The 19,351-nt window shown below is 32.9% G+C and overlaps 2 protein-coding genes and 1 long non-coding RNA gene across 3 annotated transcripts in view; 2 read left to right on the top strand and 1 right to left on the bottom strand.

Moving 5' to 3' along the window:
- The window catches only part of LOC137654313 (uncharacterized), a 58,846-nt gene extending 57,710 nt beyond the window's left edge, over positions 1-1,136 (top strand). Inside the window, exon 3 of the long non-coding RNA XR_011046589.1 lies at positions 1,004-1,136. This is a non-coding gene — a long non-coding RNA (uncharacterized lncRNA). The remainder of the gene's footprint in view (positions 1-1,003) is intronic.
- Positions 1-4,607, bottom strand: part of LOC137654312 (uncharacterized) — a 4,885-nt gene extending 278 nt beyond the window's left edge. The window contains exons 1-3 of the mRNA XM_068387939.1: positions 4,415-4,607; positions 4,105-4,243; positions 1-2,083 (exon numbers count right to left, since the gene is read on the bottom strand). The exon at positions 1-2,083 is cut by the window's left edge and continues 278 nt beyond it. Coding sequence (XP_068244040.1) covers positions 801-2,083; positions 4,105-4,123 — 1,302 coding nt within the window. The 5' untranslated portion in view covers positions 4,124-4,243; positions 4,415-4,607 and the 3' untranslated portion in view covers positions 1-800. The remainder of the gene's footprint in view (positions 2,084-4,104; positions 4,244-4,414) is intronic.
- Positions 4,608-5,190: 583 nt separating this feature from the next.
- LOC137654665 (uncharacterized) lies at positions 5,191-17,444 on the top strand. Its single transcript, XM_068388511.1, has 4 exons — positions 5,191-5,252; positions 7,167-7,308; positions 7,669-7,901; positions 13,174-17,444. Exons 3-4 carry the CDS (start codon positions 7,725-7,727, stop codon positions 13,318-13,320), a joined length of 324 nt encoding a protein of 107 aa, XP_068244612.1. The 5' UTR covers positions 5,191-5,252; positions 7,167-7,308; positions 7,669-7,724; the 3' UTR covers positions 13,321-17,444.
- Positions 17,445-19,351: the final 1,907 nt, after the last annotated feature.

The raw sequence follows: 19,351 nt of genomic DNA, 5'->3' as shown, positions 1-19,351 counted from the left end.
ACTAGGATTCTTTCACTCAGTACAAAATCATATAAAGAAATACATGAACTCAATAATATCTTAAAGTCAATATGTTTAACATTATTGGTGCATGTTTCTATTAAGTCAAACATATACTTTGAAAATTCATGGCAGCATTTAACATTATAATACAGATATACAGTAATTCTGTATCATACTTACATTTTCTTAAAATTAGTAATACTTCGTACTAGGATTTTTTCACTGAGTACAAAATTATAAAAAAATAAATGAACTAAATATTTTAAAGTAAAAAGTAATACTTTAAAGTCAACATGCTCAACATTATTGGTGCATGTTTGTAATTAATCAAACATGGACTTTGAAAATTCAAGGCAGTCTTTAACAATATAATATAGCTATAATTCTATGTTTAAAAAGTAGCATATAAATTGTAAATTAGGACATTCTTAAACATTATTTGTGCATGTAAGTAATAAGTCAAACATGTATTTTAAATATTCAAGGCAATCTATAACATTATAAAACAGGTATAAGAGCATATAAATTTTTAAATTCTGATATTTTTAAAGGTATAAATATATCACCTTGTAATAAGGCATTGAAATAATAGACAAACAAACACTCAACCTAGCTATATAGATATATGTATATATACTTAACTAACAACAGTAATTCATTAGAAGGTAAAAGTTAATAGCACACTTTAATATCATTCAGTCAAGTTTTGTAGTCAATACCTGAAACAGATGACTTTTCTATTTCAAACATTGTAATAATCAAGAAGTGCTCTTAGGAACATAACGAGCTTGCTGAGCTTACATTAAACTCTTCTCATTGCCTGATGTGTTATTGCCATTTTCATTGATTAAAAATTCAGCACAATGGGAATTTACATTCTGCATTATAAATGCATGGTGATCCTTCACCGATTTCACTAAAAGCTTCAGCATTTCGGTTTCTGACAATGCCCTTTCAAGTATTGCAATTCTCAACTGATCTTTTTCAATTGCAATTGCAGAAGCAGCAGCAGAAATAGCAGCTGCGGCCGCAGACACTATAGACTCACAGTTTCGAATTGCTTCATAGATAGAGGGATGAGATATCATCTTAAAAGTTGTACGAGGCCTCATTGGGCAGTATTCGGAACTTGCATTATGTGCGTCACCACAGTTGCAACACCTACGAGGAACGTGAATGTTGTTCCTGATCTTTTCTAGACATTCTTGGGAATTATGGATACCAGAACAAAACCTGCAACGGTAGGTATCTTCGATGCAATCGTCTTTAATGTGACCCCACCTGGAGCAGATGAGGCATAACAAAGGAAGGTTAGTTACTATAGCAATGGCTCTGTAGCCAAGACTTGGCACAAAGAATCTATTTGGGATGGGTCCTTTGATCGAAGCAATCAGCTGTTGTCTTGGCTGGCCTCTCACACACCTTCGTTTTATCCACAAAACATTGCTTCCAAAATCAAGAGACGAACAGTTAATGTGTATTGGGACATCAAAGATGATTATCTTGGAGGAGTTGATAGTGTGCTTGTACTTGTGCAAGATGATCCCCTGGAAACCTACAGTCGTTAGGTAATTGACAGCAACAGCTCCCTTTACAGTTATGAAGGGTTTAGAAAGTCCATCCATGAAAGTAACCCCAAAATCCTTATAAGCGTCACGAAGTCGAAAAGTCCACCTCTTCTTCTCCCTGAAGTCCATTCCAGTGTCACCAGGGAAGTAAAGTTCCTTGGTCTGATCAACTTCAAGAATTTCAATTGCAGAATCACGTTGAAGATTGGGATCAATAACTTCATGAACAGTAGCTATGCCGTTCATATGGCGTTCATTATTAATCAGGATACCGTTGTAATTAGCATAGTTCTGCTGAATGGTACTAGGATTGGTTAGTCGAAGGCAGCTTGCAATCACCGATGGATAATAATCAAATGAACGTCTGTATGTTGTTGTAGTAGCTGAGAAGTTTGAGATATTGATGGGTAGATGAATGGGATTCACTAGGTGAAAATTCATCGCTAGAGGATCCGGAAACACGATCGGATGGCTCAGCCTGAAGAAAAGGGGGTTGCGGTCGTAGCTGTTACCTGAAAAAAAAAATACCATGTTAGAAAAAGGTAGAAGTGGAAATGGTCTTTTAGCAATATGATGTAAGTAACTAGATTATGGGTAATAGCTCGTGAATGGAAAAGAAGTTAACTACTTAGAATCTGGTGAACTGAAAAACTTTTCATTAGAGTTAGACGAATAAAATGGTTGAGGAATTCTTTCTATGTTTACGTTCTCTGTTCTGAGATGTTTATAGTTAAACACATATAAAGTGAGATACTCTTATGTCAGCAATTAGTGCGCATAAAAGGATAAATAAATCACCAGCTCAATAGCATCCAATTCATATTTTTCCATTGATACTTCGCATTGCTAAATTTATTTTCAATACTAACAATGATAAAAAACATTAGAAAATATTTCATTAATTATGTCTGGATTTTTTAAACTTTTACATTTTACACCTTGTTCTCAATTACTCATTTGGCTTAAAATATATGCAATAGAATTGTTTTATTCATCAAATTTTGAAGACTTATGAAAGGTTTGATACTTCAATATAAAACATTAAATGGACTTATGAAACTTAAAGAAAGTACTACTATTTCTAGAAATCAAATGATCATTTATGTAACGCTACCTACAATAAATATCAAGCGCTACCGAGTTTATGGTTTCCGCAAATTTTTCTTCTTTTATTTTCGTTGAGCTTAATCGAGCCTTTAATTCTTTAACATAATTCCTAGAAAACTAAAATTCACTACCGCTGGATATTTTGTAAATAACTATATTTCAATTATCATCTGATTTCTTAAAACATTGTTATTGAATTTACCTGTCACAACATATTTCGATATATTACAAATTAGACAAGCGCTACCGAGTTTATGGTTTCCGCAAATATTTCTTCTTTTCTTTTCGTTGAGCTTAACCGAGGCTCTAATTCTTGAATATAATTCCTAGAAAAATAAAATTCACTACCACTGGATATTTTGTACATAACTATATTTCAATTATCATCTGATTTCATAAAACATTGTTATTGAATTTACCTGTCACAACATATTTCGATATATTACAAATTAGACAGGGGAATAACTATCAAATAAATAGGATTATTCTTTAAAATTAAAACTTTTTAAAGGCAAAATATTGTAAAATATGGAAATCTAGTTAGAGCGTTAGATTATTTATCGATATTAAACCCTAATAAAAATTACAAAACGATGAAAAGAGAGAATGCAAACATAATCATAATATTAGATTACCCTTTCCTTTCAAACATGTTTGAAAATACTGTAAAAGTTGGTACAATTCTATTTTTTTTAAAGGGATTACTTTCTAAATTGCAAAATAAGTATTGAACTGAAAAACACATTGGAAAATATAATACGTTGATTATTTTAAACGTTTACTGATAAATTCACTCGCATGAATAATTAAATAAAAATAAATATCTTAACTTGCGGGTTTCGCTACGCAATCTTCATTTGTTATCGGGGATAATTTTAGTTTTAAGCTTAAAAATAAGTTTATATTTCATGGTAAAAATAGTAAAAATTATTAATGAAAAATCTATAATATTAATATTTGGGTTTTTTGTACGGGTAAAAATAGTATTTTGCTTTCTTGTAAAACATATCCTTAGCGACCAGCCTACCATGACGCTGAATAAAACTCTCGGGCAGCGAGATGTCGGCGGTAAATATTTTTGGTGGATTTACTCGCATCGTATTTTGAGGTAATTTTATAATATTCTGAAATACATTAGTTGTCATCTTTTACAAATGCTAGGAAAATGATGTGTTCCTAGTATTGTAGTTTTTGAGTTCCTTTAAACTCTTTGATGAAAATTTCTAGATCAACGTCGGCAAATTTCAGTCAACATCCCAAAGGCAAAATAACTTAGTATTGCTTCTCAGCGAAACAGGATATCAAACAGCGATGAATGAATACCACTTGCATGTCGCTTATAATTCGAACGAATAACATATCCATCAAAAACCTCCCCGTGTAAACGAGATTCCCAGACTATCACAGAAAAACAAAATTGACTTACCAACAAAATAGGGAAACATTGTTGTTGGAGAGAGTGAACTTCTGATGAGAGTCCAGAGCTAGTCTTGATCCAAGATGTTGACTTGACACTGTCCAGGATAAACATACCTTCCAGGGCTTGCTTACCCCCTTTAAGACTTCTGGAAAAGGCAGCAGAGAATTACGGCATCCCTTATACCCCAATGTTGCTCGTTTCCACTTTTTTAACAAAGATTTTTGACATTATAGGCAATTTGATTACGAATGATCTTAAGTATATCAGCGACCGTTGTCTTAAGTATATAAAAAAAGGTTTCCGATCCGAATTTTACCAGATGTGCTTTGTGTGGTGTCTGATTTTTGACAGATAAAATTCGTAAATAAACAAGTTCTGTCAGACGTTTTTTCTTTGTGTTCGTATGCCTGGCAACCCTGCCCGATTCTGTGTCCACTCTGGCCCTGGCGATACCTATGATGCTTCGAGAATATATCCAAGACGAATGATCCCTTCACCAGTACCACAAAGTCGAAGAAGCCTCTTTTTCTACTAATTGGTACCTCGTTATTTCAGTAACTAATACAGAAAAGAATGACGTAATTCCAAACTTAGATGTTGATTGTGGGTTTTTGAAAACTGTTTTTTTAATCCTTATAGAAATCTGACGTAAATTCGTTTGGTGATATTTCAATAACTGGCTCTTCTTTGGTTTTCTTTGGCTGTTCTGTATCAACTCGTGTTACTGTTGATGTCAATGTTTGCAACAATTGGATATGACTAACTGATACCTGTACCAGTACAGTTGCTAGATGAAATCTATCAAAAGTAACTTGAAAGGCATTAAAAGGGTCCATCTTGACAATATGTTACTACAGTCTGCAAACTAATGATTAGTTTTAATGTTTCAATGAAGATTTGCCCTTTGCAATAGACATAAAAACGATTTCAAAATTCCTCTATGATATTGTTCTTGCAACGAACACTAATATCCAAAGTTATTCGTTCACTTTCCGACCTAAGAACTGCTAATGAATGTAGAGATAACGTTCGAAAAGTTCCGAAACTGTCGAATCCGAAAGCAACCCCCCCGCTTATTAAAGCGGGGAGCGTCGCCACTCTTCACCAGTCTTCTCTGGATCGGTGGAGTGACAACTACCTCTTCCACATCCAAAGTAGGTGATCAGAAGATACTTCTTATTAACTTTTCATTAAGTTAACTTAGAAATTTTCTGAGCAAGGGTCCCCAATCCACTGTAGAGTAATTTTTGGGAGGTAACACGATTGTTTTGATATCTACCGTGCGCTAAGTTACTGGGTATTTTTCACTGGTGAATAAGTTGTATACTTATTTAATGTCTTTGTTGTTAATGTAGATTTTACTTCAGAAATTTTTCGTTATGGAGCCGTTGGAGATGGCTTAGCGTACTGAATTTTCGTGTAAAGACTAATATTACTCCGTAACAGCATTTTATTGAGTTTTAGCCTTGATATGTGTAGTAAGAAAGCCTATTACCGAGTTTACCTTACTTTTGATTTTCCTTTTAAAAGATAGAAAATTAAATTTAAGCATTTTTCTACAGACTTAATGTTCGCAAAATTGAAATTTTTCTCCTATTTTGTTTCAACAATCTTTTTTTGTGCGAGTAACTTACATTACTGGAGTCGAATAACATAGGTTGCGCTTACTTTATAAATGACCACGTTATACGTAAGATAGTTAATAGAGGATTACATATTTAACACTATTTTACATTTGGTAACTTAACATAGTACATCGATGAAGTCGCCGTTGTTTTCTTTCTTCCGTGGCTTGAAAATTTGAATATTTAATGGGAGTTACCTCACCGAAGACGCGAACGATTCCACGTCTTAATCAAAATAGCTGCGTTTTTATACATTTTCGTTATCAAAAAGTATAATTTACATCTAAGACCACAGATGAGAAAGTTAGTTGAAAGTCTTTTAAAGTAAGAGGTAATACAGTAAATTAAAAGTTTTACGGTTGATATTCCACCCAGAGGAATTAGTCGGTGTTTGAGTGTAGCCTAACTTTTAAAAGATCTTTTTCTACAGTTTAGCTAATAGTTCAAACTAACCTCTAGGAATATATTATAAGATTTATATTTCATATGTAAAAAGCTCTTTTTCTATTTTGAAAATCAAAAGTTTTTGGCGAAGAACTTTGATTCTATTGTACAGATCTTAAAATTAACCCTTGAGGTAAGGCTTATTTTCAGGATTGTCATACATTGGAAATAGGTTTAGTGATTTTGAGATAGTTAAGCAATTTGGCATAAAGGGTAATAACTTTAGTAATTTTATCTTGACAGAAAAGCAAGTTTTTAGACTGGAAATTACTTAAAACTCTAGTGTTAGAATAACTGCAGTGTTCTTTGTGAAGTGTTAATTTTTGAAGAGTAGTTTTACATAGAAATTTTAATGCGACTTAAATTCTACAGGTGTATAGGTGTATAAATGAAACGAGTAGAGTTCTCTTTGAAAATTGAAAAGGAGATTGTAATTTGAGGTTGAGACGGGCTGTAGATATATATCTTATATGTTCATGAAAGCAATAGTTTCCCAGCATATATTGGTCTTGGATATTAATAGGAAGTGAATGAGTGGCGTAAGGTTGGTTTGAACAGCTGCTAGTTTCTAAAAATTGAAATTAGTTTTTAGAGATTAAGAAATAATCGGATTCCAATTTCTTCATTGGGATATCTACACTAGCTAAGTTTGGATTAGCTTGAAATTCGAAGGAAAGGAAGCTAGCGTTTTAGGAATAATTTGGTTTTTGTAGCCGAGAGATTTTGTCCAGCTTCTACTCAGGACCACTTTTATTAATATTAGGTGACAAGGCAAGGGCACTGGAATCCGAAATTTAATTCATACAAATTTTCTAAGCACAGTTCACAACTCGAAAAGACGAGGCCATCGCCTAACCTAACTCCGCTTGGGTATTGAATGTTTTAGACAATTTCTTATATTTTTGGTGTTTTAAAGCTTAGTTTAGATTATTTGTTTTCAATATCTTTACAATGGAATTTTATGGTAAATTTCATATTGACCATCCAAATTTCTTACAGGTTGTTATGTAAATTCTGGATAATCCCCAGTCTTGAAGCTGTTGGAATGGCTAAAAACTCTGATATTGTGACAAAAGTAAGATCAGTCACATTGATTATTACACGTCGATCCAGAGTTCACAGATGCTGGTGGTCCCTCAAGGTATGCGAAAATTAATTGTTATGTTATCTTTGAACTGATAATTTTTTTAAATAGAAATAACTCATTTTTTATATAGATAACGTGATGAAAATGTAGAGGGAACATTTAAGGAATCTACAGTGTGCTAGTTTAAATTTGTGACTTTTGAAGAGTAATGATAATGTTAACCTTTAATAAGAGTTTTGCTTGAAACGGGTATAGACTTATAAAGTAAGAATTTCAAGAACTTATAAGTTATCAAAGAAAGTGATTGTAAAGTACACTTTTAGTACATTCAAAATTTGTTAAATTAAGTCTGTATATATTGAAGACTTGTCTAGTGCGAAAATGGATAATATAAATTTATGTAATCCCCCAAAGGGCAATTGTCCTAGTGTACAAAGACGCAAGTACCTCTTGAAGTTATCCCTGTGATAATGGAGAGACAAGGGACAAAAACTGTGGCCCCCCCTCAACGAACAACTGTTCCACCAGAGCCCTGGGATTGGCGGTACTTTTCCAGCAGATTCCCAGAAAGAAGCTCCAGGAAAGAAGAGGGCCTGACGCATGTTGCAGGGAAATTCCAGTTCCTCCTTCAGCTACATCCACCTGAGGTAAGTTGCAAGCTGTTCGTAAATATGTTATCGTCTTTCTCTTTACTTTGATGATTTATCTTTAGTCTACTTTATCATTTGAATATTTAAAACCCTAGCACTTCGTCTCGTACATGGCTTTGAAATGTCGTTATTCGATTAATGAAGCTATTGTGTGGTAATCGGCTTGAAACTTCTCGGTCATTGTTTTCCGCTAAGTATAGGAAAAGATAGTTTTTCAATTTTCATGCAAATGCATTGCGTGCTACTTAATTGTACTGAAGTTGTTACGTTATAGAGTATTTATATATATATATATATATATATATATATATATATATATATATATATATATATATATATATATATATATATATATATATATATATGCTGTTACATTATTATAGTATTTATATATAAAAAACATGATATTTACTCATCCTTTTTAAGGATTTAATGTATTCGTGATATCTAGAGATAAATCATACGTTAAATGCGTAATGCAGTAAATGTTGCACATTCAATTAACAGAGGCTTACTTCAATTAATACTTTTTTCATCATCATAAAACGAGCCCCCACTGCTTTAATAACTGGATAAGTAGTTGTTAGAACTGGGTCTGATTATTGCTTACCGCGATCACTCTTACCGATGTTTATGTACAGTAGTAATAAACTTTCTAACATGAAAACTAGGATAGTTATAAAACTCGTAATTGAGTTATAGAACGGACTGTTTCTCAAAGATCCATACTATAAATCAAACTGGGTTCACTTGTTGAATCGGCTCTAGAATAGAATTTCAGCGGTAACATTTACAGTCGGCGGTATTATTGGGCATTTGTTTTGAAAGAAAAGTTCCACCGTCCAGAATATGTAGCTAGACGGAAGAAACTTTCACGGTAGGCCGTAATGTTTCATGTAGTTGAGATTGTATATTTTGTTAATGATATTTCTTTTATTTTTTATGACGGAGAAATCTTTAGATTCTTAAAAAGGAAATTATTTTAAGTGCTACCAAATCATATTAAACATTCTCTCTCTCTCTCTCTCTCTCTCTCTCTCTCTCTCTCTCTCTCTCTCTCTCTCTCTCTCTCTCTCTCTCTCTCTCTCTCTCTCTCTCTCTCTCTAACATACATTGAACATAGAACACATGCATATATACTCTTGTTATACAATGTTGTCATAAGGGTTAGGGAAATTAAAAGGATAATCACGATGTACTTTTAATCGGTTGATTCTTGTTTTGTTTTTAAGTATAGTGTCATTCTAATTTAAAACAAATCATTCTCGTTACATATTCTTAAGTGTCTAATATCATTTATTTATACCTCTTAAAAGTTTTAAGCATTAGAAATGCATAGCTCTACACTGAGACCTATCAATTCACACGAGCATAGGCCTTAGCGAATAAAGTGAAGTAGTACACATAAACAATGCCATCCTTGGTGAGGTTAAGCATTTTAACTGCATCATAAAATAGAATTTCATAGAAACAACTTGTAAAAGACACATAAATATGCGTTAAAATTCATATACACAGTTACCAACACAGGACTCCTGTAATTTCATTCGTGCTGCAATCAGTGTAAATACTGTACTTTAACTTTTATGTGAATTTGTACTTAACGAGTTCAGTTCATCAATATGTATTTTCATTTTCATTTATTCTCCTAGTCTTATAGGAATTGTCGTACTCATAACGAAAAAATACCAGTAAGTCATGTTGAATAAGTTATTGCTAATTTCTACCTTTCACATTAGAGCCGATTTATTGGTGTTGCGACACCCACATACAAACATAAATGTCTGTATATACACATGTAGCAGTGTTACACAAATTCAAGAATTTTGTCAATTATTGAATTCTTCTAACAGGTCTATTTAATGTTTACCATAAGCATCTGATCAAAATTAGTCTTTTCAATCTTTTCTATTTATATTAAGAAAATTGCAAGCTCCTCTTTACATCACACAACTGTTGTCTCGTAAGTTTAAGTGGATATTACTTTTGAACTAATATTCCATTATTGAAGTGGAACTAATAACACTACCCCCTTTGTTTATATATAAAAGTCAACGAGGTAACCATTTTAAGCCAATTTTCAATACCCTCAATTGAATGCGCTAAGGTATTCCACTTTTTTCATCATTCATTGTCTAGTAATTACTGGGATTGATGCAAATTTCTATCATTAAAAATGTTAATTATAAAAACCATTTTGATATTATATATCTCCTCGGTACTCTATTCAGAAAACGGAATTTTGTTCTAATAAATATTATGGATATATTTAGAAATAATTCTGCCATAAAGACAGGTGTGCCAAATATTTTTGAAGGGGAAAAAATTAAACTTTATGTAAATGTAAATGAGTAAAGCTAAAGAAAGAGCTTTCAGACAATCAATGTAATAGAATGACAAGTATTCTAGTAATCTTAGAAACTAACGAAATCTGGAAAGGAAAAGCTTTGATATTTATTTATACATTATTTAATATCTTAGGGGGAAATGGATATATGCATTTTCAAACTTTTGACTATTAGGATAACGCGCGCAAATTTACACTAGTCTCATGCATGTATGTGATATATACATATATTTGAAAACAAATATTCATACATTGGTATGGAAATACATTGTGATTATTACAGCAAATGAATACAAACCCATTTAGGTTACAGTGCAGGACACAGCAAAAGTGGTAATAATGCGTGGATGTCTATATCAGCATCAGTTTTAAATAATCATCTCCGTTGGAAGTTATAGGCCTACTTGTCAAGCTTAAAAAACATTTTACAGAAATTTGAATTTTAATTTGTTAAATGTTGCCGTTTGTCTTCGCGTTGTATTGAGGCAGGAAATCGACCGACTTTTGCCAAATGGGTAAATATGGTATCATAGCGGAAAGTATAATTTCTTTTTTTTTTTTTTTTTTTGATAATTTTCATTCATAATTATAGATATGTGATTTCATCAGTAATCCTTTGGTTTTATTGCCCATATTCATACAAATGAATAGGAATACTGCTAGGTTTGGTTTTACGTAAATAACCGGCGCTTGTTAATAAAGCACTACATGTAACGCACTCGCGTGTATATAAATAACAAAGGGGAAAAATAGTTTTTCGTTTTTCTATGTCTCGGATGAATATATTACAATAATCATCTACGCAAGATGGGGTTTACATTGATACTGTGTCGTAACCTCTCCTGGGAATCTTAATGTTTTGGTCCGCCAGCTGATCGTTGGTTTGTTTTGGTCAGTCAGTTGATGGCAGCCATTTTGTAAGTTTAAAGGGAAGCGTTATCGCGATATGGTGCGCTTCGTATCCTTCGCTCTTGGGCGGTTTCAAAATTAATAAGTACTATTTTAACAAATTTTAAAGGGGGGAGGGGGCGGAATTCTGCATTAGTTTACCAATTGAAAATTAACTAATTAACAAGTACTATTTTAACAAATTTCAAAGGGGGGGGGGGGGAATTATGCATAAGTTTAAATTACTAATTGAAAATGTAACATGGCATTTACTTATTCGTCTTTAGCTTAGATTTTTTTTTAGTTTACATTTCATTGAGTACCTTATATTCGGAAAAAATTCTTGAACTGACTAAAAGCTCTTAAAGTATAAGTTTCTCGTATGGAATTTTAACAACGAATTGTGGTGTATTTTAGAAATTTCATGTCCATAAATGCAAGTTTACCAATACGCGCGCTCGTTTTTCTTTGGGGTCTATTTTATCATAGTCATTAATAGAGTAACTTGCAATTTATTGAGAAACTGTGTTTAAACTTACAAAATATCGGCCTCAAAGAGAAGAGAACCAATATCCATTTAGTTTAATATAATCCCGGAACTTTTCCTGTTTACTTGCATTCCTATGCGTAAAGTTCATTGCAATAATATGAAGGTGTGATAAATGCTTTATTTCGTCACCGGAATATTAAAATATGTTAAAGTTATGGTGATTGGGAATGAAAAAATCAAATAGTTCTTTGAAAATACAATGACAAATATGAAGCCTTCAAATTATAAACAAGAACGAGAGGAAGGAAGGAGAATTTGAGAAAAGGGACCCGGATTTAATATCTAATTCATCTTAAATGCTTCACAAATACACATGATATTAACACCCAAACTACTGTGGCACACTTTTCTCTCTCGACTCTCAAGGGTGAAGACCCGTGGGCCTTTTCTATATCTACTTATATTCCATGAAAACCTGTTGCCTCAAACTTCCTAAAGAGATTTTACGCTGAGCCAAACAGATTTAGAAATTATGCTAGGTTAACTTTTTGACTAAAAATGGTATTTTTATTCTAACGTATTAAAAAGCTGCACCTTTAGAGCAAAGAATAATATCCAAAGTTTATGGTAAGTACTGTATGTCATTATTGTTCTAGATTTACTGTATATTAGTTCAAATAACTTTCTTTATAATATGGAGTGACATCAATATTTCTGACTATAGAAACATCGGTATCTACAATATTTTGACTATTTTTCAGTTGCTCATTTTCTATACCTAAAAGGATCTACTTTAATGTTACTTAGTTTAGAGGAAAGGGATTTAGATAAAAGTAATCTTTGAGGCCGTGGGAGGGACTAGCCTTTATGTCAATAATCTTTCCAAATGAGTTTTCGTCTATGATAAACCTACACATGAAAAATGAGTAAAATTGGGCCTTAATATCGCACTTCGGGGCACTACTATAAGCGGGGTTTTAACAGATTTGGGAAAATTAGTTCTTAAATGAGTTAATCTTTATATGTAATTGGTAAATTCAAATGGTTTATCATCAAATTTAGTTTCTTGGTAATGGGGCTGTGGTTTTTGAAGTGTGTTAAACAGGTACAGTACTTCTCAAGTGCTTCTGTAATAGTTTTAAAATATGATTTCTGTATTGTGCTTCTGTAATAGTTTTAAAATATAATTTCTGTATTGCTCAAATGTTTTGAACGTCTAAACGAGCAGGTTGATATTTATATTGGACTTTTTTTCATTAGTCTTAGGCAAGGTAAGGATCATATAAACATACAGATATGTGATTATTTTTTGCTTATAATTGGGTCACTAATGAGTATACTAGGGAAGCAATAGCGCTATATGTATTTTCAAATACATTTTTGTTCACATATGTTATTCTTTAGTAAATGGGGACGATTTCTGAAATAGCGTAAGGTCCTTTCAAGGTCTGTCACGTAAAATATTTTCAACAGTTTACTGAGCACTGGAAATTCCCAGACTGCCACCAACAAACCATTAGTTCTTTATTCGTCTCTGATTTCAGGAGGGAGGATTAGTCGCTTCCCAAAGCGACGCCAGTGCTCTGTTTGGAAGGTCCCAACCAATCAGTTTGACGTTTACTGTGAATTACAATAAAGTCAGTAGACGTCTTAAGCCTGGGGATTCTCAGCAGTTGTGCGGTACTGAGTAGAAATGAGGGGGAGGGGGTATCCTTTGTAACTGGGCACATTTTTCAACAATTCAATGCACTTTTTTAAAAGCCCAAAGCTGTACATGTTCTGTCACATTCAACAATGCTTCCCAGTGTTTCACTGCCCTTTTTACATCGATGGCGGATGAATAGCACTGAAAATTTTCATTTGAAATTAAATCTAAAGATTTGCTCGAGTTGAGCATTGAATATTTAACTTTTAGTTTGTAACCTTTGACTAGTAATTGTGGTAAGATACAGTAGTCAAAGGTCGATGTCGTCTCTATAAGCTTCACTTGCTTACGATTAACCCAATAGTCTTTCTTGTCAGGATTTTCAGTCTGGAAGAGTATCTCTGGGCAGCATAGTTGATAGATTCTGTACATTAATTTTAAGATAACGATGTTAGTTATGCTTTAAATTCAATACACTGTGTATAACACATACCTTATTACCTGTGGTATATGGATCTATATTAGATATTGTACTATGAATATCAGATTATTTAGTGATAAACTATTAAGTTCAAATAAGTTTCTCAAAATTTAATTTTATATTTGTGAAATTAACCCAAAAATGTTAGGGGTTTGAATTTTCTCTTTCAATTAAGTTTGAGTTTACCTGATGTAGTCTGAATTTGTCAGCGATAGTCAATGAATTCAAAACCTCGGATTTTAAAGACAGAGGTTCAAAGGTTTCAAAGATGATCATGTGAAATTTTGAATTCATTCTCCCCTCAGACCTCATATTTTCTTTCTGTGGTGTGTATGTGTGTGTGTGTGTGTGTGTGTTTGAAGAAAGCAAGTTACGATAGATAGCGGTCACACTTGGTTAGGTAAAATTAATCACAACACAACATTCAACACTGCAAAAATCGAGGAGAAAAATCTGAATATTAGACAGTAATACTTAACAGATTTTAATTTTGGCTTTTTATCATCATGTTTTAAGTTTTTTATCGTGAAGCATTAAGGAAACGGAGTTTTACTTTCACTAGTTTTAACTTTTGTTTATTTTAATGGATGGATAGTTATATATACCGCGTCACAAATTCCCATGTAGGTGGAATTTTACTTTGATTTTATTCAACCATTGCTGAAATATAGGAATTTGATGGGAGATCAGGCAATGCCCTTTTTTATAGTTTTAGTTTTTTCTGACTTTTAATGTTTTTTCGTGTTATTGCTTGATCCTCGAGCTAATGACTACTATCATATGCACCGAAATGTAACCAAGGATGATGACTTTTGATAATCTTTGTCTCGGTATAGTATCATGTTAGCATCTTTAACATTTAGAGAAGGGAACATGCTCACTATACAGCGACGAGGAATATCCAGATCTTCAGTGCGTTTGCCATTTTGTTATGGCGAATACAATGCTGCGGTAGGATAAAGTAATTATTCCCGAGGTTCGTTGGTACGTACTACCATCAGTCTCACTTGATATTTCAATGGATAATCTAAGTACTAGATAAAAGTTTTCAGTTCTCCTTGGTTTTGCAAAACTACACCTTGTGATAAACAATTTACATTTGAGGGAATTATTTACGCTGTGAATTATTCCGGTTAGTAACATACCGCATGTCATGACACATTCAACACTGGCAATGTACCTGATATTAAATAGCATTTGAACTTGATCAGTGATCCTCTTGTCAAATCTCTTAAACTGCTTTGTACAACTGTAGCGGTATTTGAAGCTCCCCTTCTGTGTAATTATAGATTTCAGGCGCTTGTTGATCTAACGCTTCATTCAGAAGTTTCAGGAAATCAGACTTTACAGGTCACTCATTTACATCAGTGAAGAATTGTAGTCCTTTATCTTCATTCTTAATTGAAGTGCAATTGCTACTTGAAATACATCTGGAACATCCGTTTAAGAGCAACCTATTGAAGACTTGCGCGCGCGGTCTGCTAGTAGTTTCCTTTTCAAGCGCTTCACTGAGCCTTGGATGGCGAAGAAAGGTAAGGTACAATTGTTTTGTTATTAATATTAGTTACAGTAGTTGTTTTGAAACAAAATAGTCTTTGCTCCCTTTCAAAATAATGAATCAATTGGAGGTAGACTATGCAACCCAAAATTTACTTACGTTTTGGTTGCTTTTTGCTTTTATTGAAGCTGCGTTTTGGGAAATGGTATTCTGTTTAACACACGTACTCTGGTAAATACCATTTGGTGAACACTGTTTTTCAAGTAACGCTGAGCTCTCTGTGGCATGATAGATCACTGGGATCTAAGAAACACCAATTCATAAAAGATGACTTCTTGTTTTGAAAGAAAGCTCCGTTGGGAAACTAGCAGTTCAGGCTGTCCTGTGTTTCTGGAGATGCATTTTGTTTCAACAATTCACTGTTCTGATTGTTTTCTGCAATCAGCGTTTCAAAATTTCCTTTTCAGGCTACTCGATGTAGTACGCCTATCACCATTGTCTAAGTCGATAGATTTTATAGACTATTGAAGTTTTGTGTTAAATACAGTCGTTTGAAGTTTAAGACTGACTTACAGTATGTTTTGAGACTTTTACTAATGGACTGTTTGTTTCGGGGCTTAAACATATCTAGGGAAGACGTTTGCATCGGACTTTTTTTCTAGACCCAATTGAATTATTTCTTCGTTAGACTTGATTGAGACTGTACATGGTGTCCTGTAGACTGTGGCCTCTGGGACTCAATGTGTCCCAGTCAGTACACTGTATCTTGAAAGATTTATTGTGTTTCAAGAGTTGTGCTGGTTCTCAGGAGATGCACTGTATCTCGAGACGAACTGTGTGAAAAGGTGAACGGGTTCTCGGGAGATACAGTGTGTTTCAGGGGGTACTTTGGCCTTAAGAAGGAACTTGGTGCCTCGAGAGACACTTTTAAGATCTATAATAGATTTCGTTTTAAGATACTTATGGTAAGAGGACACTGTTTGAAAGAGACATGTACTTACTTGACTTCTGAGACACATTTGGGGATTATCCCTATATTGATGACATAAAATTACGAGAGGCTCTCATAGTTTTGGAGCGCTCAAGGTCCATTAAATAAGAAATATTTAAAGGACCCCTGGAGAACACTCTTAAAGATTTGAGAACTCGTCGTGATCTGTAGACTTGGATGACTGATAACAAATTATTGTTTAGGGGTGAAATTTACTCAGGGACTTACTTAATTTTGGAAGATGACGTTAGTTATTTTGCAGAAAAAAGATAGGAGACAGTACATTCTAACACAACAAAGTCATATCTCTGACGCTGTTCTGAAAGACCCCATTTTAAGAGACGTTTTAAAGGACTTCGTGTGAATTTTATGTAATGATGGCTGTGATTTAAAGGTTTTGGTATTTTCTCAAGCGGCGGTGTGTGGTTTGTAAAGAGTAATGCTTTATGTCATTTCTGAAATAGGGTACAAATTCGGCGGCAAAAAAAAAAAAAAGTAAGAGGCATAAAATAGATAAAAAAAAAATGCTGCTGTGAACATTGTTGGAATGTACTGGACCTAGAACAATCTATAACAGTTGAACATAAAAAAAAGTAAAAAAAAAAAAAAGTAAATAAAGTTAAAATGAAGATACAGGCGCTTCACGCGTATTTTTTTATTTAACTTGTAGGGCAAGCAGAAATTCTAATTATTCCGCAAGTTGAAATTTACATCAGATTTCAAATGGCCACAGTAACCGTAACAAATTCGAAGTGGCTATTGGTACGGCAGCTTCGTGTCAATACAACTGACACGGAATTTTTCCGTACCCCATTCTGGTCGTCAAGAACTTACTATGCATGCGTAATTTACCACGCATGCACACAAACTTTGTACAGAGATTTACCAGATGCATGAGAGGTTAGGTTAGGTTAGGTTGATTTGGCTAGGTTGGTTAGGTTAGATTAGGCATAGAAATCTTAGTACATCTTTATGATTTCTATGGGCCAAGGACCATTTTAAGATGTCCTGTACCTGAACATCTCTATGTACGAACCGATTTTGGAGCAATAACTTAACATCTATTTGTACGGAACTATTTCCGCAGCAATAGCTTACACATAAATTTGGTTGGAAAAATTACCGGACTCGTGGTCGGTTTGTACGGAATTAAATCTGCCGTGTCAATAGAACAAGAGTAGAAAGTACGGAAACAAATTCCGGACCATTAACTTGCCCCTTATTTGTCCGGCAGTACCTATAGCCACTGCCTAACAAAGTAACATCAAATTGAACCCATAACAACGGTTTAACAGAAAAAGAAATCTGTTGAATATTAGCACAGGTGAAGGAAATCATCTACCAAGGCAAAACTTCCAAGTCATCACCATATATATTTGAAAATCTAGTTTATATATGTATGTATATTATATTATATTATATATATCATGTATATTATATTATATATATATCATGTATATTATATTATATTATATTATATTATATTATATTATATTATATTATATATCATGTATATTATATTATATTATATTATATATATCATGTATATTATATTATATTATATATCATGTATATTATATTATATTATATTATATATACCATGTATATTATATTGTATATATGTATTTTATTATATTGTATATATGTATTATATTATATTATATATGTATTATATTATATATATATATATATATATATATATATATATATATATATATGTATATATATATATATATATATATATATATATGTATATATATGTATATATATATATATATATGTATATATATATATATATATATGTATATATATATATATATATATGTATATATATGTATGTATATATATGTATGTATATATATGTATGTATATATATGTATGTATATATATGTATGTATATATATGTATGTATGTGTATGTATGTATATGTATGTATGTATATATATGTATGTATATATATATATATATATGTAACTATACAGTATAGAAGTATATATGGTGAAGCATTTGGTGAAAGGTGGAAACCTATTGGTAGAGGATACGTAGGATACTAACAGTAGCGAAGAATCATGACAATCTAAAAATGATTCAGTGAAAGAATGCCGTATGTTGAAATATGTTTCTGAATGCTGTGAAATGTTACAGAATGTTTAGAAAAACTAACACTAGTTGGACACAGAGAACGTATCCTAGAATGGGTTAGAAAGTTGCGATGAATGTTTAGAGGAAGTATTAGCTGCTTTGGAAAATAGTAAGAAGCAAATCACTTTGGGTGGTTATGGATACGAATGTAAGTCGGGCTAGCTAATGGTGAAGCTAGTGTAGTGAAAGATGCTGGATGTAAAGTGTTAGAAGGTTAGAGAAAACAAAATTGCACCATTGGGGAAAACATATAAAAAAAAAGAAAAAAAAAAGTTCGTAGAGGTTTTTGAGGATGCTTAGGAAAATTAATTCGGTGGTGGATACGCATGAAAGCTGCATGTTTAGTGGAACATCTTCTACATCTAGTTTCAAAATTTCATGATGAGGAAATGGGCTAGGTCCTTTAAGGATTCTTAGAACAATGCGCTCACATATATTTCCACCGGGACCGGAAATTGTGCTCGATTCACCATGCTGGCGTGCAAACTCTGCCCTGAAGCTTCTCCAAATACAAATGCCATATTACACCTTTAGAATGTTCAGTCGGCAATTCAATCATTGTTGAAACTTGCTGTAATTTTTATTTTTTTACCGAACAAATTGGTTGAATTGGAACATTTAGTTGCAATCATCTGCCATCCTTTTAATGAGGAGAAGTACCTTGGTAAAGTAACCACTGATAATACATCACTCAGGCTAACGTGCCGCAGGAGATCGATGTTTTTCCTTATGGTATCTTTTCTTTCTGCATTCTGTGTGTCGTAAGCGATACATCTTGGAGATACTTCACATAGAATGATACGAAGATGGCAGATTTGCAGTACATACCATTTTTAGACTAATTGTTCCAAAGATGCTTGTTTATGCGTTCTTAATGTATCAACAAGTATGTAGGGTATTTTGTTTGGTAAGTGTTCATCGAGAGGATTTGTTATTTTCATGCACCAGTAGCATATCTTATTGAT

This window comes from Palaemon carinicauda, chromosome 15, assembly GCF_036898095.1.
Source record: "Palaemon carinicauda isolate YSFRI2023 chromosome 15, ASM3689809v2, whole genome shotgun sequence".
Taxonomy (NCBI): domain Eukaryota; kingdom Metazoa; phylum Arthropoda; class Malacostraca; order Decapoda; family Palaemonidae; genus Palaemon; species Palaemon carinicauda.
This window is presented reverse-complemented; position numbering and strand designations above follow the sequence as displayed.

Excerpts from the sequence above, each read along its gene's own strand:
- LOC137654665 (XM_068388511.1), top strand. The coding sequence starts at position 7,725 with ATGGAGAGACAAGGGACAAAAACTGTGGCCCCCCCTCAACGAACAACT. Across the intron at positions 7,902-13,173 it reads TTCAGCTACATCCACCTGAG|GAGGGAGGATTAGTCGCTTC; the intron begins GTAAGTTGCAAG and ends CTCTGATTTCAG.